Source organism: Cetorhinus maximus, chromosome 13 (assembly GCF_964194155.1).
Source record: "Cetorhinus maximus chromosome 13, sCetMax3.hap1.1, whole genome shotgun sequence".
Classification (NCBI taxonomy): Eukaryota; Metazoa; Chordata; class Chondrichthyes; order Lamniformes; family Cetorhinidae; genus Cetorhinus; species Cetorhinus maximus.
Genome location: NC_135891.1, coordinates 98,081,384 through 98,106,900, shown reverse-complemented (window position 1 = coordinate 98,106,900; position 25,517 = coordinate 98,081,384). Strand labels below are relative to the sequence as shown.

Here is a 25,517-nt window from a genome sequence, read left to right as displayed (position 1 = left end):
ACTGCCACTTTGAACCATCTCTTTTAAGCTCAAAATATGCACACTTACATTTTCTTCTACTATAGTTTATTTTTGCTTACGATTCAAGACATAGAACTTTAACTCCCTGTTTTCTTTTGTATAATCACAATTTTAAAATCCAACTTTGGTGCCACTTGATCAAAATTCTTCAACTACTTCACCTCGCCATTTTTCAACCCGAGTGGTCAGGCCTATCACCTAAGATTCTCAGGAACATTTAGTGAAGAGTCTTTGGAACCAAGTTAAAGGCTTCGCTGTCAAGTTCTTTATTTTACATGGTTGCTCTGCAAAGAAAAAAATCTCTACAAAAATTAGAGTCTTCTGAGGATTACTGAATGACATGACACTAATGATAATGAAAAGTTTCAAAGAAAACACCAGAGTCAGAACTGTAGCATAGCTTGTTTATTTTTTTTAACTTTTTTGCATAGGGAAACATATTCACTTCCAGTAATTGTATGTAGTATGAGCAGCTGCTAACAGTAATGGCTGAATACAATGGTTATAATCAAATGTCAAGCTGAATTCACACCAGTTTAAAACGAGTGGTGATTTAGTTACATATATACTGTACATCTGTGTACAAAAACAGCAGGAAAGATGCTGGTCTTTGTACAAGTGTCCCTTTACATAATTAGCTAAAAATCAAAAAACAAATACAATCAAAATAAATGTTTTATTTTAGTTGTTGGAGTAGAACTGTGGTCATGAAAGATTTTATTTTGTCAGAAGTATGCAACTAGCAACTAAAGAGCCACAAGTTTGTCCTGGTGTGTAGTGTGTGTATGTCTGTGCAGCAAAGCAAGCGGTTAACTACTGTGGTAACTACCATAATATTCTAAAATATAATGAAAAACCCTCAGAAATAACACGGTCTCAATGTGTTCTCAGAGAAATATTCTCTTCCCAGAATATGTGCGATGTAATACATATGGAATTACAACAGTGATGTTCAAAGGACATTTGTAATAGAGCCTGTGCAACAAAGACTTAAAAAATGACAAACTGTGAAAAACCAGGCCTTGCAAAGCAAAATTAAATCCAGCAGTCGATTATCAGGCACTGCATTTATTAAAAATGTTTTTGGTACTTTTCTGCTGGCTTGTTAAAATTGTTATAAATAATTGCAGAGAATAATGCAACTGCTTATTGACCATTGCCCTTCAAAAGCCATAATCAACATCAAAGTTCAGATAAAAAAAAGAGGCTGGATCTATTCCTCCTTTTTTGTTGCTGCTGTCATGCTAATCAGCAGATCACTCCCTATTGGGCTATATGCAGCAGGAAATTGTGCTGCACTGATGGATTGTTTGCCTATTTTCCTGCTGTTTCATACAGTAAAGTTCGTTGCAGTTGAATCAAAGCACGCTAAGCATAACCTTGCTTACATGGAGTTGCTTCATTTGGGTTCTGTAGATGAATTAAGGCTTTTAAGCATTGGTGCATCCAAGCTAAATCCATATTTCCTTTGGTTGCTGGTTTGCAGTGAAACAGTGCGTGGAATAGGTTCACCATAGTGTGCAGACTGAGTTGTCATTATACATAAGTAATAAGCTTCATAATATTGGGATAATGAATCATTGAGTGTTATGCTTCAATGCAAAAAAAGATTCTGAACAATGCACCTCCACAGGTCTGCTGGTGCTGAAAGAATAGATCTGGAATATTAGAAATGCAATTTAAAGAAAACAGCATTAATTATTCACTTTTTGTATCCAAAATGTAATCAAAACTTTCTCATTTAAAAAAAAAATGAATTTCTACTGACACATTTGTGGCCCAGGATAAACAGAAAAGGGGTGTTTTCCCAGGAATTCAATCATTTTCAAAATTACATGCTGTCTGTGTAGTAGCCTCTCATTTTGCAAAGCAATTCCTTTCACCAGCATTTACTGATGTCTAGCAAAATGATTTTCAGAGAAGGCTAGTGCGTGAAACTACCTTCTGTTGATGTAATGGCATATTCTCTCTGAAAAAGTAACCAATTTGATTTGTATGAAATCTTAATTACTTAAGTCCAAAGACTGTACATGCATTGCTGGGATATTTAACAATTACTCGTTATCATGCAGGATCAAATTATTTTCTTCCAATGTGCCTGTCTTCCGAACTATTTTTTTTCCCTGGTACCAGGTAGATTAACATTGTTGAACTTTGCTTAAACTCCATCTACTGCCCTAATCCTCCTGGCCTCATCCTTTGCCGAGTTTGGTTCACATTAACAATAGCTGTTAGGTTTGGGACTCTGAACATTGGACTTTCCTACTGGAGTGGTCCAGGGTTTGGAATTGTATCCCTAATATTATCATTGGCGTGGGTGCAGTGTTTGTGTCAGTCAAAAACTGGGAAATATCTACTTGATTTTAGAAAAGAATCTTACATCAGATAATAATCTTAAATGTAAAAAAAGGTGTAGATGGGGGGCGGCTAATACAAACTGATTTTAGGAGGGAAACGATCCTGTTGGAGGTAATCTGAAAAGTCCAGTTAAATAAGTAAATAAATACTGGATCCTGATCAAAGATAGTCCATATCACACAGAACCCAATCAACATTCACCATCCATGTAAACAAGGCTGAGGAAGTAACTGCCTTCTCAACCTGATTGTCAGAGATGGAAAACTGAGTTTGCCAAACCAGCCTGAAAAATGCTTTTCGCATCAGCACATCAACAGAGACCTTCACAAACTTTCTTGCAATTCAGAGGTTTTGCACAGCCTGACTAAAATGCCTTTACGAGTGACAGGCAGTCAGGTGCTACTTTAACTGTCCTTGAGAACTTATCCATTTCCTTTTTCACTTACTGTCTTTCAAAGAGATTTCCAGAGACCCAGTTACAGATGCTTAGATGAGCTATGTGTGTGAAACAACAATACCAGTATATCTACTGCTTTCTACAAAATGTAATCTGGCTGCTTAACGTGTGTCATTGCGCGTTGCTGCAAAGGAGCTGCACAACAGAAAAAAAAAGAAATGGAAATTGTGATGGAATTTGCATATTCCCTTCAGGCTAACTGAAGCAACTGGCACATTTTGCAGGGGTTAGATAAAACCTTAGAAAAAATATATCTGTGGTGTAGACCTAAGAATGGTGTTGGCTTTACTAACGCTGTGACTAATGGCAATGACAATGGCAGCTTGTTCCGTTTCAGTCCCTGTCTCGAGTTATTGCAGAAACGGAAAAGGTGAAAGATGTGGAACAGTGCAAATTTGTCCAGGGTTTGAGAAGGGAAATGAATTTTGTCAGTTCTTGATTGGGTGGTCTTGACATCTAGTGCATGCCATCTTGCAACACAGGTTTTGCAGGTCTTTACTATGCAGACTGAATGGTGAGTTGAGCTGTTGGGGCACAACCACTATATCCTTGAGAGCATGGCATCAGTGGAATCAAAACGATAGCAGTTAGGCAGCATAAACCAACTAGAGCAGCAATGCTCTTTGTTAGAACAGCTTGTTTTAACACCCAGTGATTTCCAAAGCTCAAAATTCATAGGTATCTTCTAGATTTTTAAGACAAATTTCTGGAACTATGAGGTCTCCCTTTATTACCAATTTAGTTAGAAAATTCTTGCTTTAGCAAATTTGTTCACAGTGAACAAAACCATACTGTATTTTGGACTTTAATTGTATATTATATTATTTAGTGGTGCTTTACAAATCCACTAAAAATTCATTGGGAAGGCAAGAATACTGGGGCTGCGTTTATTGAAATTAAAAATAATTTGTGATCAGCACATTTCATTTGATTTAAAAAAAATGTTTTTCGGGCTGACAGGGAAAAGACTGAAGTACAGAAACTGGCAGGACTGAAAAATATTAATATTTGCCTTCACAAATTAAAAAAAATATGACTTGGAGATTAGAAATATCAGGAGACACATATTCCTTTGTTTCAGGGAAAACTGAAGGGAGTCTTGTGTATGGTGTAGTAAATGGGCTGGCAATCAACTGGAGAACGGAATGTTAGAGGAAAAGAAACACTGATGTGGTGACAATAAAAATTTAGAAGGGTTTATCAGATGTAGAAGAGCTGAGATGGACACTGAAGGGACATCAATTAAAGGGACATAGACCACCTCATAGTCTGCACCACATATACCTGAGCCTGCAGAACCTGCACTAGTGACAGTTTTCACCCTACATGTCCCAACAAAAGTTATCAACCAACTCATAACCCCTTTAGGAATAGTAAAAAGTCACATGTTTGACTGTGGCAGCATTCTATCCTGCTTGAGAGTCTGATGGATGGAAGAGAATTCCCTACAGGAATTCTCCTACAAGGATTTCACGGAGCATGCAGTCAGCCATTGCCAAGGGTTGGAATACACATGTAAACAATGTTTTCTGTCCTGCCTTAAAAATAAACTAGCTACCAGCATTGCATTGTCCTTTGCACAAACAATACTGTACATTGCATACAACAATTTGTTGGGCTCCCTTGCCCTACAAAGAGTACACATAATCTGTTCTACTCCCACCAGTTTAGCACTTGAAAGTCTACAGACTTTTTTCTTTAAAACAGTCAAAGAGACTACAATGACAACACTCCTTCTCAAAATTCCAAGTGTTTCTTACAAGTTTGACATAATTACTCTTCATAAAATAAAGCATTTTTTTCCATTTACAATGGCTCTTTTACACCAGAAGCCTATACTTTTAAAGTATAGGAATATGCAAAACCATAAAAATGAGGACAATTACTGTATTTAAATACAATAAGGGTAACAGGAGAGTTTAACTCAAATCCTATTCCCATGGAGGAAGAATACTCTACAAATGGTATATAATGCTGAACATTCTTAATAAGCCAGTGTAATGAAACTTTTTTTGTACTTTTCTCATTACAAAAGTCTTTGCCTTATAAAATAGGGTAGATTAAGTAAAACATACTTAATAAAACTATACAGCTTACAAATTACACAGTTTGCAAAGAAGGCAGCTAATGTCCAAGACAAGGATGTGACAAGGATCAAACTTGCTGGCTTTACCCTATTTCTTGTCCCCCTTGTGCAGCATCCCAGTTAGCATACCACCAAGTGTCAACCAAACACAAATTACTAAAGCTCAGAGACATTAGTAGGGTCTTAAAGCAGAGCTATATATGCCTTGGTTATCATTTATCAGTCCACCTTTGTGTAGATGGTCATTTTGTTGAACAAATGCTACCATGCCAAATTGACACCCCACAACTATTGCTTTGTGTTATTCTTTTTTTGATTCTTTATGTACAATTTTAATTCATGGTTTTCATGTTCTGACTAGAAGCTTCCCCTTAAAGTTCAGGCCAGTTGACAGTTTAGGCTGTGAAGCACTTAGGGCCTGGCAGAATAGTGCACATATCTATAGAAATGATGTGACCCATTTCCTGTTCTAACCAGATTCTGGTACAAAGGACAACAGAAGTACTGCTTACCAAGTGCTGTAATTAAATCAACAATTTTTTAAAAAAGTAGCGCAAAGGAATCCTATCTTCAGTCAAAATTAGAGATTAATGTACTGTTGAAATCCAATCCTCCTGAAACAACATGCAAGAAAAACATTTACTTGATTGAAAACAGTTTGACAATTTACAACTTACAGAGGCTTGTACCATACTAGGTCAAAAAATTGGGCCTAGTGGATTTACTACAATAATTGCCTGATCAGCTGCCACTGTATTTTGTGAAATGGAGCCTGTCCAGTTTGCTCTGATTAAGGAAATTATTTACTAGCATCCAATGTTTTAGCTACCAGGACACACAGAAAAACAAAACTAAACTTATTTTCATAATGTGTTGCCAGCATGGTGCTTCACAGCTGTACTGTAAATATACATTCCCCCTCTCCCCCCTCCCCACCCACCCCCTCCCCCAATGTTTAGCCTTCCCTAATCATGCATCAAGCATTACTCATAACAGGAGAAGGACCTATCTTTCTGTATAGAGAGCAGCACCAACTTTGGTCAATTAAAACAAAATTAATATTAAAAAAAATAGAAAAGTATGATGTTGTAGTTATCATGTGTGCTAACTCAAAATGATCAAACAAGCTAAATGCTCTATCTCTATAGACAAGACTGGTATTGCATATTTTCCAAAGATTCAAACTAAAAGGAGCTGGAAGACGCAAGTCGGGAGAATCAAAAGTGAAACACTTTCCATTAAAATATTAGTGACAAATACCGTCCAAAAGCAATGTTCCTACACGACCGCAAGATGAATATATTCTATATGAAAATCCACAGAATCACTGAAATACTGATAATTAGTGCTGTTACAATGTCCTATGAAGCAAAAATCATAAACCCTTACATTTTTACCAATGGCAATTTTTTTTTAATGACAAGCAACCATACATGCAGCAAAAAGATTGTGCAGTGATACCAAGGATTTTTTTTTTTGTTTTTTTTTTAAACATTTTTTCTCAAAGGCAAGGCACATAATGTGGTATAAAATTTCGTGCAAATTAGGAAAGGATTTTGTAGGGAAAAGAGTGAAGCCCGCACATAGTTGCCATGCACGTCAGAAATCAGCGGTTTAGCTGATCTTTTTTTTGCTGGATCACAAAGTTTACTATCAAAGCACCATGCATCACTCAGCACCTTTGATGAAAAAAAACATGTTAATATAAATACGTTTAGAGTTTTCCTCACTGTTTATGTTTACACTCTTGTGAGGTTTCAGATGCCAGCATTTTAGCTCAGGCAAGGCTTGTGTACCTAACCAAGAAATATAAGCGTACATGGACAGAAATTTGTTCAGATGCAGGCTACTTTCATCAAAAGCTCTCAGTTGTGAACAAAACTAAATTATGCCAAATATTGCTTTTGATATGTGTCAGTTTAATGAATGATATTGTGTGCACAAGTTCTGTCTTTTTTATTTTACGAGAGTGCAGCTGGCTACCCTCCGCTTAAAAAAATAAAATAACAAGTAACATACTGACTAAGGCATTTGTGTTCACCTGTGAAAGGTGGGTGGGGGAGGGGGTTTGGGGTGCACTTTTGTGCCACAGTCGCCTGGCGACAATTTTCCCCTGTTTACAGTCCTGGGATACAAGGACAAGTTACAAAGAATCACTAAGTTACAAATTTGTTTCCTTTCAATTGCACTTGCCTCTTAAATCTTTACAAAAGATTTTTTTTTCTGTTTAAACAGGCAGTTAACCTGTTCCTTTAAAATGCAGCAACCACTTCCTTTATTTCCCCAATTTAAAATTGATTACTGATTGGATGTTAGTTTCCAAAGTGTATCTTTGAAACCAAGTTAGGCCTTGTTCAATTCTGGTGCTGTTCTCCTGTGTAATAGCTACTGGCAGAAAGATGTGATTACCTAGGGGATAAACACATGGTGTTTAACTTTACAATTAAACAAAAAAAATCACAAAAATTATTGATTCTTGAAACAATTTTCTACCCTGCTCCCAAAATATAATCCACTAAACTAAAGATACTCTGAGTTTGCAGCCACTTGTATGTTTAATTTTGAAAATAAATGCAACCTGTAGCCAGGAGGGAACGGTAAGTATGTATGGCAGTGTGAGGCCCTGCACTTGCATTGCATACGAGGAACTTCCCCACACCGTATCTTTAGCCACCATTTGCCTCCCAATACTATCACCAAAAGCTAGGTATGTATCTTATGGTCTATGTCATGCACTAGTGAAGAAGCAATAATAACTAAAACCGATAAGTCTACTGCTCTGGTAGATGAACATCTGCATCTGTGCTATTAGCTACATGCAAAAACTAAATGATGCTTAGGGTGGGAAAATTGTAATTGAGAAATAGTAAGCTACATTACTGAATGATTTGCTTTGTGGTATGCTGTGGTTAAATAATTTTGAAAATGTGTTTAAAGTTTTAGGTAAATTAAATCATTCACTGACAAGCCTGTGGTGCAGGATTTTTCTGACATTGAATATTTTCAGCATCCTCCTTAGTTCATAAGCAAAAGAAGAGAAATTGCTTCATGATGTTCCCAATAATTGACAGGTTGAGACTCGGTAACCATCACCCTGGCTAATTTGACCTGCAATGTTGGTACGAAGGAAGTCTCTAATTTTAAATATGTCAGCCTCAACAATTTAATGGAATGATTTTATACCAGTGTATTAAACACATTTATTTGTATAGTAGAAAAATAATTTTTCTTGTGTTTAGTTTGCCCAAAGTTCTGAAACAGAAACAAGGAACATAACTTGATGTCAAGCTAATGAATTAGCCATATTGAAGTGATGGTCTCCAATGTGTAGGCTTCATTAGTGCATGTTTTTGTGATGTTTAAAACTTTCCAGTAAAGTTAGTAAAAAAAAACTGTTCACAACGATTATAATCAAGAATGATTTAAAAAAGTGTGAAGAATTGTCCTAAACTGTGATAACTTCTAATAGACCTGTCCTCAGGTACTCCAATGCATAGATACAGCTCATTCTGTGCATTTCAGCACTTGAAGGCTAGGTTTGGGTGGCTTTTAAATGGTTATGTACATTACTGTGCATCCATCCTTTGCGTAAATGATGCTACCTTTGTTTGTTAAAAGGAGAAATCAAAAAGAAAACCATAATGTAATTTTGAATTATGTTCAACTGATGAAGATTAATTTTCCCACCCTTTCAAAAGCAGATTTAGTAAACTTTGTTCTGTAATTTTTTTTAAGAAATATAAAGGCTTATTTGCATAAAACAGATGGGGAAACCTCAGGCTAAGCTTCAGCCAATGGAAGAAGTGAATTGCACCCATCTTCGGAACATGTTGGTAGGATGATAGTGTTTCTGACTTTTCATTTTCTTTTACAGGCGAGTCGATAAATAGTCTTCTCCCTTGTTTCTCTCTGTTTTAAACTTGAAACCAAAGTTGACGCTTGACCATGTTTCTTGAAACATGATTAAATAGCTTCTGTAATACTTGAAAGGGGACTTCAACTATCCCAGATACCAGGACTGTAAAAAAACGAAAATATAGGCATTAGTGACAATAATGGCTGCTGTAAAAAAAAAATAAACTTGAAAGCAACAGAATAAATCATAAGGCATACACTAACTATCAGCATGGAAAAACATTTCAAAAATTAATCCAACAGCAAATGATCACTATGCCAATTTAATATCAGTGTGTGAGCAGCCCAATAATGATTAGCCCCTCTCCAGTCACGCAGAGTATGTAATAAATTGGTAGTTTTAAGCTTCACAGCCTAACATTGTCCAAAATTGGGCCGTGGACCTTTTCTTAACAATTGCTGTGAGCTGCAGTACCTGCCGTTTTTCCAGTTTGCAGGTTTGGAACTCTTCAGATTCCTTGCTAGCAGTGGCCTCCAAGATAGATCCTTCACAAGGGTGGTTGGGGGGCAGAGAGGAAAATGGGAGGGGGCCCAACAGATGAGCAGTGGCCTCTGTAAGCTTGCTCTTCCCAGCTCCATATGAAAATAAGTTTTAAAACAACTTACTTTTCTGTTGGTAGCCTGCAACAGCCTCTTTAAAGACCTCGGATAAAGCCACCCCATTGAAGCAACTAAAAGCCGACAGATCCAGCCTGGCGTATGTGTGCACTGTGTTAACCAATATCTGGAACCTGTGCCCCTCATTAATTTGTGCTTTTGGGTAAGTACAGTTAAATAAAATGAAAAATGGGTTGGGCAAAGTTGGGTGAAACTGGTTAAATGTGTAAGAACAGTGATTGGGCCCCTCTTATAAGATGGCTGATTTAATACTGAAAGTTGTAATTTTCTGGAGTGTTACAGACCAGGCCACTAGCCTGGAACAGCTCTGCCCCCTACGTGCCTCTCCACTGTCCTGTACTGAATATCCACATCAGTGCCCAGTTTGATAGGGATAGAGGGTGCGGCAACAGTGGACAAACTAATGGATTATGCCATCCTGCTGGCCCGAATTCCTTGTACAATTCTAGGTCTCCGAGTGAACCTATGCCCTCATCGGAATTAAGACAAACAGATACACCGCTGGCCCTGAGAATATCTGTGATCAATATATCTATTGTCGATTTCAGGAGGGAAAATTAGTGTGTAAAAGTGTTAAACTGAACCAAGATTAGCTGCTAGATTTTGCAAACCACTGTAAATTTGCTGTTTGCCGTTGCTACTGTATTATTAACAATTCCTTGTTAACACATGTGCTTAATAACTTAGTACCTGTAGTCTAAGGCACCATCTGGTAGTCTTTACTCCACTGAATTCTTAAATCAAGGAGGCTAAATGAGGGCAAGTACTATGTCCAGAGAGTGGAGGCAGCTGGTGGTTTTTAATTGTTCACAATCTGAAACGTGAGGTGGAATTTTATGGCACCTCCCACCGGCAAGGTTTTCCAGTCCTGCCGAAGTCAATGGACTTTTGAACAGCTCGCCATATTTTACAGCCCCACCCCTGATGCGACAGGGCAGTAAAATTCCGCCCATGGTGGCACCAGACGAGTGTAAAGACCCAGAAAGACTCCAAGAGAGGACTGCAGACCTGAGAGACCTCTGAATCCTTGGAAAAGGACAGGAGAGAAGATTCAAGGCTCACCTGGAAATGAAGGGTCAAGGATGCAGCAGAAGCAAAATCTAGACAGCAACGAGTACAGATCATAATCAAATAGCCAAACCTCTGAAGCAACAACAGATCCAAAGCTTAGGATAAGCTTAGACTCCCAGAACCATTCCAAAGTGTGGAAGGCTCATGACAGTCTCAACACTGGGGCAATTGGAAGAAGAGATTCTCCAGATAGAGAGCAGCTTCATGTTTGCATAAGAAGGACCAGAATGATCAGTTCAATACTTGATGTAGTAGGGGCCGTAGCAGGTGATGTTATTGCAAGACAGGGCGTCAATGAGGTTTTGAGCTCATATGAGGGAGTCCTCCAGGCATTTGGTTCATATTTCAATTGATCATTGAGCAAGCAAAATTTACTAAGAGGAGGCAAAATCCAGTCAAATCCATGGACTCATTTATAAATGACTTGTACAGACTTGTGGAGAATTTGACTATGGGATTCTCAGAGATGAATTAATATGCAATTGTACAGTGGTTGTTTGAATCCTAATCAGATCTTTTGAAAAGGAAGGAAGATTTAACTCCCACATAGGCAGTGTAAATAGTGTGAAAGACTGATCCGAGAAAGCAAAACAGGGTGGTTGCTTGTGGGGAAATTGATGTCCTTTGGAGAAAAATAAGTGATTGCCCCAGTGTTCAATATGTCGGACAAAAAAGAGAAAGTACAGTGAAGCAAGAGCCCACAAAAATCAGGAAGATGAGCTCCAGCCACCACCTTGAGATGCTGTCGATGTGGCGGGAAAACCCTACACATGCGGGAAGAACGCCCAGCAGGGGGAGCTGAGTGCCACAACTGTGGGAAGTTAGGACATTTTAAAATAGTCTGCAGATCCAAAGTTCCTATAGCTCGTAGGAAGAAAGAGATAACAATGAAACCAAATAAAATCCAAGAAGTGGAAGGGCCACAGAAAAAAGTAAACAACTTTCTTAGAAGAAGTTAACAAAACAGAAAGTAATTATTGTAGCATTAAATTAGAAGTTGATGGTCACCCCACAGAATTCAAGCTAGTTATTGGGGCAGGTGTTTCAGTGTTATCTGATGAAGTGAAATGGCTTAAGAATATCACATTACAGCCATCCTCCATCCAGCTGCATAGACCAGTAGGGGCTACACTAAAAGTAATAGACCAACACTTGACAAGATTAAGACAGAAGGATAAAGAAATTGGGGAACCCATGTATGTGATAAAGAACCAGGAATCATCATTATTTTTTAAATTCATTCACAGGGTGCTGGTTGGGCCAGCGTTCATTGCCCATCTCTAGTTGCCCTTGAGAAGGTGATGGTGAGCTACTCATTGCTGAGCAGGAAAGTGTGTTTACAGCTGAGCCTCATTTACATGGGTTGATGAAATTGCTGAAGAGCAGCCCAGTGAGGTATTCAAGAATGAATTTCCATCCCTAATTTCAGGTTTCTGAAAGGTGAAAACAGAATATCACATAACCCTAAGAGTAGATGCTAAGCCTATATGACTCTTCACCGTGAGTATGGTCTCTCACCCACTCTTAGGCAAAGTCAAGAGTGAGATTAAATACATGTTACAAGGGGTCATCTCTGGACCTGGATTTACCATACCGATGAAGTAGTGTCACGGAATGGTCACAGTCCTAAAGCCTAATGGTTCAATTAGAAACTTGGGGACTCAATTAAACAAGTCAGTAGTGCATGAGGTCCACCCAATGGCATCAGTGAATGAAAGTCTCGCCAAATTAGCAAAGAGCACCCTCTTCACAAAATTGGATGCCATCAGTGACTTTTGCCTGTTGCCTCTGGAAAAAGAATTCCGGCTGTTAACTACCTTCATCACCCGATTTGATCATTTTTGTTTTAACAGGTTACCTAATTCAAAATTGCTTCTGCGCCTGAGATATTCCAAAGAACAATGTCTTAGATCCTGGTGGGCTTGGAAGGAGCAATATGCCAAATGGGTGACATTCTTGTATATGGTTCATCAAAGGAAGAACATGACCATCATGTAAGAACAGTCCTCAAAGTCCTACAAGAAGCAGGCTTGACATTAAAGCACAAATGTGAATTTGCAACACCTGTGATAAAATTCTTGGGTCATATTGTGCAAGTTTTGGGAATTATGGCTGGCCTGCATAAAACCAAGGTCATTACAGAGTTCCCACAGCCTAAAAAGATCACAGGATTACCAAGGTTCCTTGGCATGGTCAACCAAGTAGGCAAGTTTCTACCAAATTTGGCAGAAATCAACGAGCCATTATGACAACTGTTGAGACAAGGTCAACAGTGGTGCTGGAACGTGGACCAGCAAAATCTCCTAATTTCACCAGAAGTTCTAGCCTATTACGATCCAGAGTTGCTAACAGTTATAGCAGCGGATGCATCATCTACATGCTTGGGTGCAGTGCTGTTTCCAGTTCAAAAAATGGACAAAGAATACCAATGTATTATGCCTCGAGATCTCTTGTGGACACAGAGGAGAGGTGTGCAACTATTGAGAAAGAAGCATTAGTAGCCACATGGGCCTGCAAGGAGTTCTCTGATTATGTAATAGGATTAAAGTTTAAAATTGAAACCAACACAAACCTTTGGTTACCTTTCTTAACCTAAAGGAATTGCAAAAATGCCACCTAGAAGTCAACGATTTAGACTGAGACTCATGAGATATGATTCATTTACTGAGTAGGTTCTAGGGAAGTACAAGGCAATGGTGGATGCATTATCAGTGGAAAGAGTCAAACAGGAAGACTTAAATTTTATTGAGGAAGTGTGAGCATATAGTTTGCTCATTACCAAACACTTACCAGTCACTGGGAAGAGATTGCAAGAAATTAAGCAAGCACAACAGGATGACCAATGCATCAAAATAAAACCATGTTACCAGAACAGATGGCCAGATGCACTCCAAATAATCCAATACTTTGCCAATATTTCAAATAAAGAAAACACCTTAAAAACTAAGAAATTGTCGATGATTGTAATAACAGAAGAGTTATCCCTAAAATACTTCAACTTGATCTTCTTCAGAAAATCAACCTAGGTCACTTGGCAATAGTGAAATGCACAGCAAGAGCCAAACGGTCAGTTTGGTGGCCAGGCATTAGTCACTCCATTGAAGAGTTAATCACAAATTGCCTTATGTGTGCAGTGCGTAGCTAACAACAGAGCAAACTACTACCTTTCCTACGAGGCCATAAAAGTGCCTGGGAATGGATTTATTTGCATTCAAAAGCAAAGTTTCCATCATGGTCACTGATTATTACTCCAGATGATTTGAAGTGTAGACTATATAGTACCATGGCAGAGGTAGTCATTACATCACTAAGAAGAATCTTTGCAACACATGGCATCCTGAACGTTGTAGTGTCAGATAACGGTTCTCAGTTTCCTAATGAGCCATTCCATAACTTTGCACAAGAATATGTGTTTCACACATGTGACTAGTTCTTCTAGATACCCTCAGTCAAACGGAGAAGCAGAAAAAGGAGTTCGAACAATCAAGGAATTGATGAAAAAAAAGATATTAACTCAGCCCTTCTTAATTACGGAACCTCACCGCTAAAAAACTGGTTCTCGCCATCAGAACTATTGTTGGGAAGACGGCTGCAAACACAACTTCCAGCTCTACAACAAAAACTTCAATCTGACATTACCTCAGATGATTGTGAGAAAGTTAGGAAGCATGAGGAGCAGCAAACAGGCAGTCAAGCTCGTAATTTCAACATTAGGCACAGAGTATGAGACTTGAAGGTGCTACAGCTCGGGGTGGGAGTGTGGAAACGAGATCAACAGAAAGAAGGCATTGTAATAGAACGAGCTCCACAACCAAGATCTTTTAGAATGGAGGTGGACCAGGGAAATATCAGAAGGAACCGAAGAGCCTTGATAGCACTGGTAAGGAAGCCAATGGAACCTCGGACATGCTGTTTAAATCCAGATGGAGATAAGGAATCAGAAACAAGCAGAAATTCTACAACCACCTAGGTGGAAGACATTTCTATCGAATGAGAGATTATAGTTCGTCCTCAACCTTGAACGGGAATCAGGACCAGATCAGGGATATTGGTCAAGGCACCACAGGGACTAACCCTGTAAAGTCTGAAACTTTGAGGGGCGATGTAGGAGTATGTTTATAGTTGGGATAAAGACTTGGGGAGATGTAGAGTAAAGGGTTAACATCAGGAGCACCTGATACTGATATAACTGTTGATGTAACTATTATATAATGTCACATGATTAAGAGACAAATCTGGTGGGAAGCACAAGTAAAACCTTATGTAGAGTACTGGGATGTATGTATAGATCTGTAATTAAACAAGAATGTTTTTTACCAATAACAGTCTATGGTAGCATTCTTAGGGTAACAGGCAAATCCTAAAGAAACACCATTCAGACCCCGATCTCAAAACAAAACAGTAAACAATAAAATGGTAAGGGTTTCTGTCTGAACTCTTGGTACACTGCAACTACCCAGATACCTTGCTGTGTAAAGGCGCCTCTGGTTCACAGGTAGTGAGGGCTCACTGATAGGAACAATCTAAGCATGAGAAAAATATGAGGTAAAGATCAAAAAATGTAACAAGCATCGCATATTTAGGGGAGTGCTGACTAGCCTCACTCAGTCTCACCATTTGGGACTGATTGACAGGGAGCTCCGAGATCTGAACTCATACTACTTTAGTTGGAAATTGAATGCTTATCAACTGGAACAACTATATCATGTTACGCCTCGAGACTTTTGCTAAAGTCTAATCATTTGGCAGGAAAAGTATTTTTTTCTCCTTTACTGTCACATTCATTTTAATTTAAAAACTGAAATAAGTTGTACAATATAATCCTGGGAATTACAGTCAGTGATGATATTGTACAGATGCTTAAAATAAAAGAAATAATTTGCATCAACACGTTCATATCAAATCCCACTCCGCTGTTTTACTGGATAGATTTTCAGAGCAATGCTACAGAAACACTGGAAAAGAATTTGTTACAAGTACGTTGCATGGCAAAATCACTAACTACAAATTTGTAGTTTATAGTTTCTAAGTGAAATTCATTCTGAAATGGAAGATCCCAATTGTAACTTTCTTGGTATAAGGCTTTGTTGGACTGTGGCAATTCTTGCTGAAGAAGAGCACTCATAGTAAGGAGACTTTACATCACTCATTTTGAAATACTAAAAGTTCCATTTCATAATTTTAATACTTGCAGTAACAAAGTGAATTTTTGACTTCAGGAGCTGAATATTCTGTCAATGGATAAACAATGTAAACATTGTATGAAACACTCACAACAACTGTAATTTTTCTATCCACTTCATTTTTCACTAGCCGTACGTTTGATACTCCAGGAAATTTTTCTTTTTGAAGTTATGGATGATTTTGAACTAATGATCTGAGCTACACATAGCTCTCTGCATAACTGTTTATCTCCTTTTCACAGTAAACCTAATACATTTTAACACACTTGACAGATGGCACTGCCATCTGTCTGTCAATTGAGCAGCTTTGTTTCACTGCTGTAAGCAGGCAGCTGCACAGCAAGCAGTGCCAATTCCTGGATGTTTACTGTAGTATGTCTAAATTCAGCAGCCCAAGGCCATTGGGAGGGAATACCATTAGCAGAATGCTGTCATCTAAGTGGCACACAACATTCAACTACACAGAATCCAATTAACATAGGTAAATCTGGCGATTACTTAACAAGGATATAAAAACCTTTGATCTCTAACAGAGCCTTCCCCCATATTATAGGCCAAGACAGAAAGCCCACAGGACGAAGTTCATATCCTTGTTAACATTAACAATATACAATACACTGTTTCCATTGATCCATGTATATTCTTGACCAGTCACTACGCTGCAACAGATACTGCAATTCAGAAGTGCTTCCTTGGCTGTAAAGTGCTTTTGGGCTGGCACTATGTAAATTGAAATACTTTCCTTCTTTACCTGAGTTCTACTTCAACTAGAATTTGTCATGCTCTCAATCATTTTACCACAATGTCTGCGATATGAAGTACAGAGGAGATATACTAGAATGGTACCAGGAATGAAAGACTTCAATTATGTGGAGAGACTGGAGAAACTGGGGTTATTCTTCTGGGAGCAGAGAAGATTAAGGTGAGATTTGATAGAGGTTTTTCAAATCAGGAAGTGTTTTGGTACAGTAACTAAGGAGAAAAGTTTCAGTGATAAAGGGGACACAGATTTAAGATAATTGGTAAAAGAACCACAGCTGGCATGAGGAATGGTAAAAAGTATGTAGTAAGTTGTCAAGGGCTGAAATGCACTGCCTGAAAGGATAATGGAAGCTGATTCAGTAATAACTTAGAAAAGGGTGTTGGATAAAATAGTTGAAAGGGAGAAGTGTGCAGAGCTATGGGAGACAGCAGGGAGTGAGATTAATTAGATAGTTTTTGCAAAGAGCTGCTACATGAATGATGGACCAAATGACCTCTTTTTGTGCAGTATCTTTCTATATTTTTGAACATATTTTGCTGGTTTTTAAAAAACGCTGAATATAACTTGATAATAGTTCAAAGCAGTCCAGATAATTGTATGATGTGACAAATGTTCAACACCTAGGCCATGCCCACTGGCAAGTGATACGTTTTTAGGGAATATAGGCTGAGTTTCCAGCTCCTAGAATCTGATTTGTCCATTCTAATTTTAGAAGTCCAGAACTTTTCCCTAAGCCTAAGTACTATACCAATGATCCTGTCTTTTGCTTCAGCTGAATCATAGGCCCCAATATGTATGGCGAGGTGCAGAGGGAGCAAGGGTATGCGTCTGTGGCTAGGAACATCAGAAATGCCAGGAATGCAGAGATCCTGCTGAATTTAAAGGCAGGAACTTTATGAAGTTTTTTTTTTACTTTGTTTTAGTACGTTTTGACAAGGCCAAAGCCACTAACATCCATAGACTGCACCTACAGCCCGTGCAATCCACAACTACGCATTTGTCTAATCATACAAATGATGATTACAGATGCAAGGTATAAATCCATATTATCCAAACATGCCACTGGAAACAATCAGATCTAGGACTTTAACAGACTAGCTAAAGTGTTTCGAGAAAGCTAAACAAGGAAGTCTTTTTAGATAAAGGTTTTCTGCCTGTAAAATGCTACATGCATACATTTTTTGAGAAACATAATCAGTAGTTTGGAGATGTGAAAAGTAGAATTCAGTCATTTCAGATTTTGGCAGAGCTCTTATACTGACAAAAACTTGCCCCAACTGCATAAAAGGAATGCAGAGATTCTATCACATCAATGCAGTTGTATTGTTTACAAAGAATTATTGCTGCTTATCAACTCTAGATCTAAAGATTGCAGCACTTGCATATCTACAGAGTCAAATAGCAATTACTTGGTAGAGGTACTAACTGTGTAATTAGACACATGTATCGATAGTTAACCTGTATAGCCAATGATTTTGCTAAAAAGCAGAACCTTCCCAAGTTGAAATGATCAGAAACTATTCATAAGCCTGCACTACAGAGAAGAGACTTGGCAGAAATTTATCATTATCGACAGAAGCAACATAGAACTGTGTGTGACTGAGTGAGTTAAAACTACACCAATAACATGGGGAGGAATTTAGCATCCTCCCCGAATTGAGTTTTGGAGGCAGGGCCATTTAATTGAGCAGGATGGTGGCAAATGGTGCCCCAACTGCCTTGCCACCTCTACCCATTTAATTTGGCTTATGAACAGCCTTCATACCCCTCCGCCAATGGATGCCCTTAAGTGTGCCTACTTAAAGGCCTCATCCTGTCACCGCTGATACTCAATGCACAGAGGGCAGCTCACCATGCGGGAAGCCCAGAAATAAACCGTCAGGTTTGCTGCCAGGCTTCCGGGGGAGGGGGGCTGGGGCCTGTTCAAAGGCCCTCAGCGCCTGACCGAGGGACCTGGCATCGGGAAGGAAAGGGTCAGCGGAGGGCTACCCCATGTCCTTGCTGCTGATTCCACCACCCCCATCACTCACCTGTGGCCTGGGTTGCTCAGCGATCCTGGGTCTTGGGTAGGTGCATTGCCACCGCTGCTGCTGTCGCTGCCAAGCAACGCACAGATTCCATCCTCTGATTGGTTGGCAGCTCTCAGGGGGCTGGATTTCCACTCCCAGCAACCTTGATCCTGGGGAAGCCCTGCTGCTGCCCTGTAAAGTACCTGATTGATACTTCATTCAGCCGGCTTCCCCAAAGGAGGCATCGCAGGGCTCTTGCCAAATGACGAGACCCCTGTTGCCTCCATTAAATACCGTCTAGGTTGCAGTTGGAATCTTGGATTTATTATGCAGTAGGTAGTTGACTCTTTAATGCTGTGTGAATAATGCAATGATGGAAGTGTGGTCTTCAGAAGTTGGTACCAGGCATTATAGAGGAAACATTATTCCGCATCTACTGGTAATTATATTAAGCTAAGGATCCTACACTCACCTTCTACTATCTGACTGTGTTGCTGATCTTGCTGTACATAGATATAGGCCAGGAATCTGTGATCAGGCTCCACTGCTGATGGAGAAATTCTAATATGCTTTTGGCATCCAGCCCCCTTGCATTCAGTGCGGAATTTCTGGCTGAAAATCTGCCTAAATGGTGAAAGTCAGTAAAGCTCCACATTGCCACAGAGGCCAATATAATTACACTATCCTGAGTTAGTTTTGCCAACACTGTGCATCCAGGGCGTTTAAAGCCTAAGAAGCACTTTCAAATGATCCCTGCCTGCCTTTAATTGCAGGATCTCTCTCTGAGTTAGGAGCAGGTTAGGAATTGAATTAGTCTGATTAGCTAACTTAATTGGACCAGAAAAATACGTACAGAATGTAAATCACAGGGAAATACTGTAATCAGAATGTAGTAATCATTCTCATTCATATCATTGGCAGGCAGTTATTTCTTCTACAGAATTTCCAAGGTTTCATTTTAATCATACACTGTTGTAGAAATGTGTTTGATGTGGGATTGTTGAATGTTATCATTTATTTTGACTGATTTGAGCATACATATTTGGCTGTCAAAAAAAAAAAGCATCTCGCTCTTCTCCGGAGGAACCTTAACTCTGTGTTTGCCAGGTTCACTCTATCAACTCACGAGCAAGTTGCTGAACAATATACGGGGTCAGCGAGGGATGGATCATCCTCCAACTCTCATTCTTCCCGATATTCAGCTGAACCCACAAACACGCTGGAGGAAATTCTGAGCACAAACCAGTGCCTTTAAATTTGTTGGACAACAAGTTCTCACACAGTCAAACTGCAACATAAAGCTGTTCACAGGTTTTGAAAAATGGCAATTTATTTTAAGTGATCATCTGGGGGCTGAAAAGAAAAGTATTTGCCTTGGACTGGTTACAAATGTTGCGACTACATCCAACCTTCACCTCCTACCTCCTGCCTCCTCCATTTATTTAAAGGCTACATTTTCCTATTGCCAATCTGGTGTCAAAAGAAATAGAGAGAAAGCATTAATATAGCGCTGTTCACACCTCAGGATGTCCCAAAGAGCTTTACAGCCAACAAAGCACCTTTGAAGTGCAGTCACTGTTTTAATTTACAGACAGTAAGTTCCCATAAACAGCAATAAAATAAATGTCAGAATCAGAGAATGACACAGCACAGAACAAGACCATTCAGTCCAAATGTGCTGGCCCTTTAGTAGTGCTATTCAATTAATCCCACATCCCTGCTCTTTTCCCAGAGGCCTGTAAATTATTTTCCTTCAAGCATTTATCTAATTCTCTTTTGAATATTACTATGGAATCTGCTTCCATCGCTCTGTTAGGCAGTATATTCGAGATCACAACTCGCTACATAAAACGCTTCCTCAAGTCACCTCTGGTTCCACAGCCAATCATCTTAATTCTGAGTTCACTGGTTCTAACCTTTCTGCCACTAGAAACAGTTTCTCTTAATTTAACCTATCAAAAGCAGTCATGATTTTGAACACTTCTATCAAATCTCACCTTAACCTTCAGTGCTCTAAAGAGGGCAAGCACAGCTTCTTCATTCTCTCCACTTAACTGAAGATCCTCATCCCTGGTACCATCCTCTTAAATCTCTCCTGCGCCCTCCCCAAGACCTTGACATCCTTCCTAGTCCAGATCTGAACAAAATACTCCAGCTGAGGTCTAACCACTGTTTTATAAAGGTTTAGCATAACTTCCTTGCTTTTGTACTCTATTCCTCTATCAATAAAGCCAAGGATCCCATGTTCTTTTGTAAACAGGTTTCTCAACAGTTTAAAAATTCTTTCACAGGATGTGGGTGTTGCTGGCTAGGTCAGCATTTTTATTGCCCATATTTTATTGTCCTGCCACCTTCAAAGATTTGTGTAAGTACAACCTAAGGTCTTTCCATTCCTCCTCCCTCTTGAAAATTGTATCACTCAGTTCATATTGCCTCTTCTCATTCTTCATTCCAAAATGTATCACTTCATACTTCTCTGTGTTATATTTCATCTGCTATTTGTCTGCCCATTTTGCCAGTGTGTTTATGTACTCTTGTAGCTTGTTACTATCTCCCTCATTGTCTATTACATTCCCAAGTTTTGTGTCATCTGCAAACTTTTGTAATTGTGCCCTGTATACCCAAGTAATGGTAATTTATTTCAAAAAGAGCAGTGGTCCTAATACTGACCCCTGAGAAACTTCACTGTATCTCTCCCTCTAGTCTGAAAAACACTGGTCCACCACTCCTCTTCTTTCTGTCCCTCAGCTAATGTTATATTCATGCTGCCTCTCTCCCTTCAATCCCATGAGCTTAAATTTTGCCAACATGGTACTTTGGCAAATACCTTTCGAAAATCCAAATGCATAACATCAACCACATTACCCTCATTAACCCTCTCTGAAACTTCATCAAAGAACTTGATCAAGTTAGTCAAATACGATTTGCCTTTAACTTTCATTTATCAGCCTATACTTATCCAAATGCTAATTAATTTTGTCCCATATTATTGCCTATAAAGGGTTCCCAAAACCAAATTTAGGCTGACTGATCTATGGTTGCTGGGTTTATCCCTCTCTTCTTTTTTTTGAACAGGGGTGTAACATTTTCTGTTGTAGAGATTGTTTGAGGGATGAATTTTGGAAAGGGCGCCAGGAGCGCTTTCTGGCTCTTCTTTGAGCAGTGACATGAAATCTTTAACATCCAACTGAGGGGGACAAACAAAGCCTCGGTTCACCACCTTGGCTCAAATGATGCAGCACTCCCCCAGTACCGCACTGAATTGCCAGGCTAGATTTTGTGCTCAGGTCTCTGGAGTAGGACTTGAATCCATAACCTTCTTACTCAGAGGTGAGACTGCTCACCCTGAGCCATTGCAGACACGTCAACGTCTGGATGAGCTGAACATTTCCTCAGCTGAACTCCAGCCAAACTGAGGCCATTCATTTCAGTTTCTGCCAATTCCTACATGTCTCATCCCTCAATTGCATCACCGCTCTTTTTCATTCCCTCACCCACCTCTTTCTGTACCTCCAGGTTCCTACCTCAGGGTAAAACTGGAGGTCCAGAATTTCATGCTATTGTTTGATTCCAAGCCGGTTTCTTCTCCCATATCTGTTCGCAGTTTATGTCTTGTAACTGCCTGATTGCACTATAAAAGTGACAAGTCTGCTATCATTCTCCTTTTCTAAGTTTTCCTAATTTGATTCTATTCCATTTATAGTCATGTTGGATTTCGGAAACTAAATTGGCAATTGCTTGGGATCTAAATGACTACTTTGGGAAAAAGACATTCAGGGCTTCAAATGAGACAGAGATCGGGGAAACCTGACGTCAGATTTGAGGAAAGCTAAGTGCAGGATCAGGGGATTGTTGGCAGGTGAGATCAGGGATGGTGTGGGGGGTGGGTGTGTGGTGGCCATGGTTAAATCAGGGAAAGGTGATATCAAAGGTGATATCCAGAACCAGGAGTCACAGTCTGAGGATACGGGGTGGACCATTTAGGACTGAGATGAGGAGGAATTTCTTCACCCAGTGAGTGGTGAGCCTGTAGAATTCATTACCACAGAAAGTAGTTGAGACCAAAACATTGGATGTTTTCAAGAAGGAGTTAGATATAACTCTTGGGGTGAAAGGGATCAAAGAGTATGGGGAGAAAGCGGGATTAGGCTATTGAGTTGGATGATCAGCCATGATCAGAATGAATGGCGGAGCAGGCTCGAAGGGCCGAATGGCCTACTCCTGCTCCTAGTTTCTATGTTTCTCTGTGATGGGAAAACAGGATTGAAGTCTGAATAAACTGAGTATAGGGTGAGTGGAATTAGGCTGGAAAGACAGCATTAAACACCAAAATGCTAAATGAAATGTGTATATTATACATCAGTTCACTTTCCACAGCATTGCCCAATGACAACATAAATAACAATTGTACCTCTTTTCTTTTAGCTGTCTCTGAGGGAAATTTCAACCTGCCTTTGTGGAAACTAGGCAAGTGGGGATTTAAAATGAGCTGAGTATTTACCCACCAGTGTCTGACTGTTCCAAATTTTATTGGGCTGATGCCAGGGCCATCTGCCCAAAGTCAATGGAGTCCTTCTTTACCGAGGCACAGCAGGACCAGGTGGCACTATTGAGACCTAACTACAATTTTAATGGAAGGCCTGAGTGGAGAAGCCGCTCGGAAATGACAGCAGGAAGAGAAGACAATGCTGGAAAAGGCCCAAGTTAGTGTACCTCAGTGATGCCTTGATCCTCAGTGTTATGGGAGCTCTCATTTACTAAATGAGGAAACTAGAAACCTTGAAATGCTAAAGCTTTGGCAGTGAAAGGGTGAATGCCAGATTTTCCCATCACATAGACTTACACGCAGGATGTGGAGCACTGTACTCATCCTTTCCCAGAAGGGTTCTCTCACATACATGTTTTACTTAACCCACCACCCACTCAAATTAAATTTAAACCAGCTCTATTATGGATTTTTACGGGTCAATTATGGTCGGCCACAAGCCTGTAGCATTTTTCCCTGACTTTTAATTTTGGAGTTTTCATTACATTGCCCTCCTCCTGAGAAGAACAAACACATCCTGAAGCTCTGGTGAAATAAGCTCGTTTCTATTCAGAAACATTGTCGCCACGATCAGAACCAGGGTTGGTGAATCAGAGAGTTCTCACACACTTTCCATTTACCTAAGACAACAGACACTAAATTGGAAAGAGCATTTAAATTCAGGTAAAATGATAGTTTGATTGTAAGAAAGTTTTGGATGGAGGCTGTGTTAGCTGTAAATTATACTGTTACATCGCAGAGGAAATGGAACATGAGGAATGGAATGCTAGATTAAGGACTATAGATGTGGCAAGATAGTTCTTGGCTCAAGTTAAACATTAACCTCTGCTCCCCGCCCCACTGAATGAGAAGGATTGAGCAACCTAGAAATGTTGAGGCCGCAGTCGATTGCCAAGAAAGTTATGTGGCCTGAAACAACACGTGGCCAAGAAAGGAAACTTTAAAAGTTCACAAACATTTAGGAGCAGGAGAATGCCTGAGGTGTCAGAGTTAAGTTTATCACAAGCCCAAAGTCTTCTGTAAAAAAAAAAATGAACTGGGTTTGGAGACATAACAGCAGAAACAAAATGAAAGAAAAGGAAAAGGAAGATGTTAGTCGGTTGATGATGACAAGCCTGAAAGATTTTTGTTTGCTGCATAAAATTTCATTGGAAACTAGTAACTTCAGTTAGAAAGTACATTAAAAACACATGATTTCCTCTTACAGTATCTAAGAATGGGTTATTTGTTGCACGAAAATTCATTTTTATACAAGTCAGAGCGTTTGAGTGCATTATGCTGCTTGTACAATCTGAGTAGGTATGGTACAATTATTTTGCTGCATTTTAAAAATAATAACTAATGTAATGTATCCAGCACACTTCAAGAATATCAGAATTCCTTTGTGGTATGCATGTGTGTGAAGACAGGGAGAATAGGCATTTATAGAATGCACTAAAGAAGGAAATTTAATCCCTCTCTATCAAAGAAAGAATCCAACTCTATCAACAATCAATACCTAATGATATCAGAATGTACCAAACAGTGTGATTCTCCCACAGATTGACTGAACCATGTATTGGCACCTGTAATGAAACAAATCCCCAAGAGAACATGAACTTTGCTGAATTCAGTGCTCTTTAAAGAAGTCTAATGTTTTGAAATGCCTATAAAGTACACAAGGTGGCAGTGTTTTACATCGGTAAAATGACAAGCAGCCATAAACATAATTAAAGAGTGTTAATGCAATATATTAAACTGACATTTCAGACACTGGACCAATCAGAGCAATTTGGCAAGCGAGCACTTTCTCCTAATGGAGTCTGCTGTCTAAATGACGTTATATTTTATAGAAGAATAAAGCTGGCTGTCTACGTTATTGCTTCAGAAGCTTTTATACAATTATAGTCCAGCAGAGTATTCCGATTCTGTAAATGCTGCATTTCACCTTTATTGAGGCTATCCTCCTGAGAAAAGCTGAGCATCACAAAAAAAGAACCGTTACTCTTCAACTGACAGTGCCGGTAATCTCAGCTACAGAAATTCACCACAGCTTCTTCAAATAAGGGCACTTAGGGCTTTTTTTTGAACCTATGATTGATTAGCAGGATCGTTCTTGGGTGTTAACTGTGGCAGGGAATCTCAAACAGGCTGTCTACTGCTCTGTTCCTGATACAGTATCTTGTGTATACATTATTCTGATAGTAAAATTGAAATATTGCAAAAAGCAAGTCCTTATCAGCTCTTTATATTTTAGATAAATGTTAGAAGGCCAGGTAAGCAACAGTTCAACCATCTAGTGCAAACTTCACCCAGGCTATGATGCACTTCAAATTCCAACCATTCTGCATTTGCACTTTACATTGCTTTCCAACTTCCGTTCTCTATGCAGAGTCCAGCAGTCAAGAGAGTTGCAAGGTCTCATCACAGAGTCACATTCACCACAGGGAATGCCATTCCATAGTGTGTGCGATGTAGTACACTTCTGGTATGGAAGCCAGCGCAATTTTA

The 25,517-nt window shown here is 39.3% G+C and overlaps 1 protein-coding gene across 7 annotated transcripts in view; it reads right to left on the bottom strand.

Annotated features, from left to right (window-relative positions):
* Positions 1-25,517, bottom strand: part of nfic (nuclear factor I/C) — a 737,693-nt gene that overhangs the window by 27,811 nt on the left and 684,365 nt on the right. For 5 of the 7 annotated variants that reach the window (XM_078555862.1, XM_078555857.1, XM_078555861.1 and 2 more), the window contains one exon: positions 412-8,940. The exons of the other annotated variants lie outside the window; for them this stretch is intronic. Coding sequence is in view for 4 of the 5 variants with exons in the window: in XM_078555857.1 (XP_078411983.1) it covers positions 8,923-8,940 (18 nt within the window). In the remaining variant the exon portion in view is untranslated. Of the gene's footprint in view, positions 1-411; positions 8,941-25,517 lie in introns of those variants that run through there. 7 annotated transcript variants of the gene reach the window in all.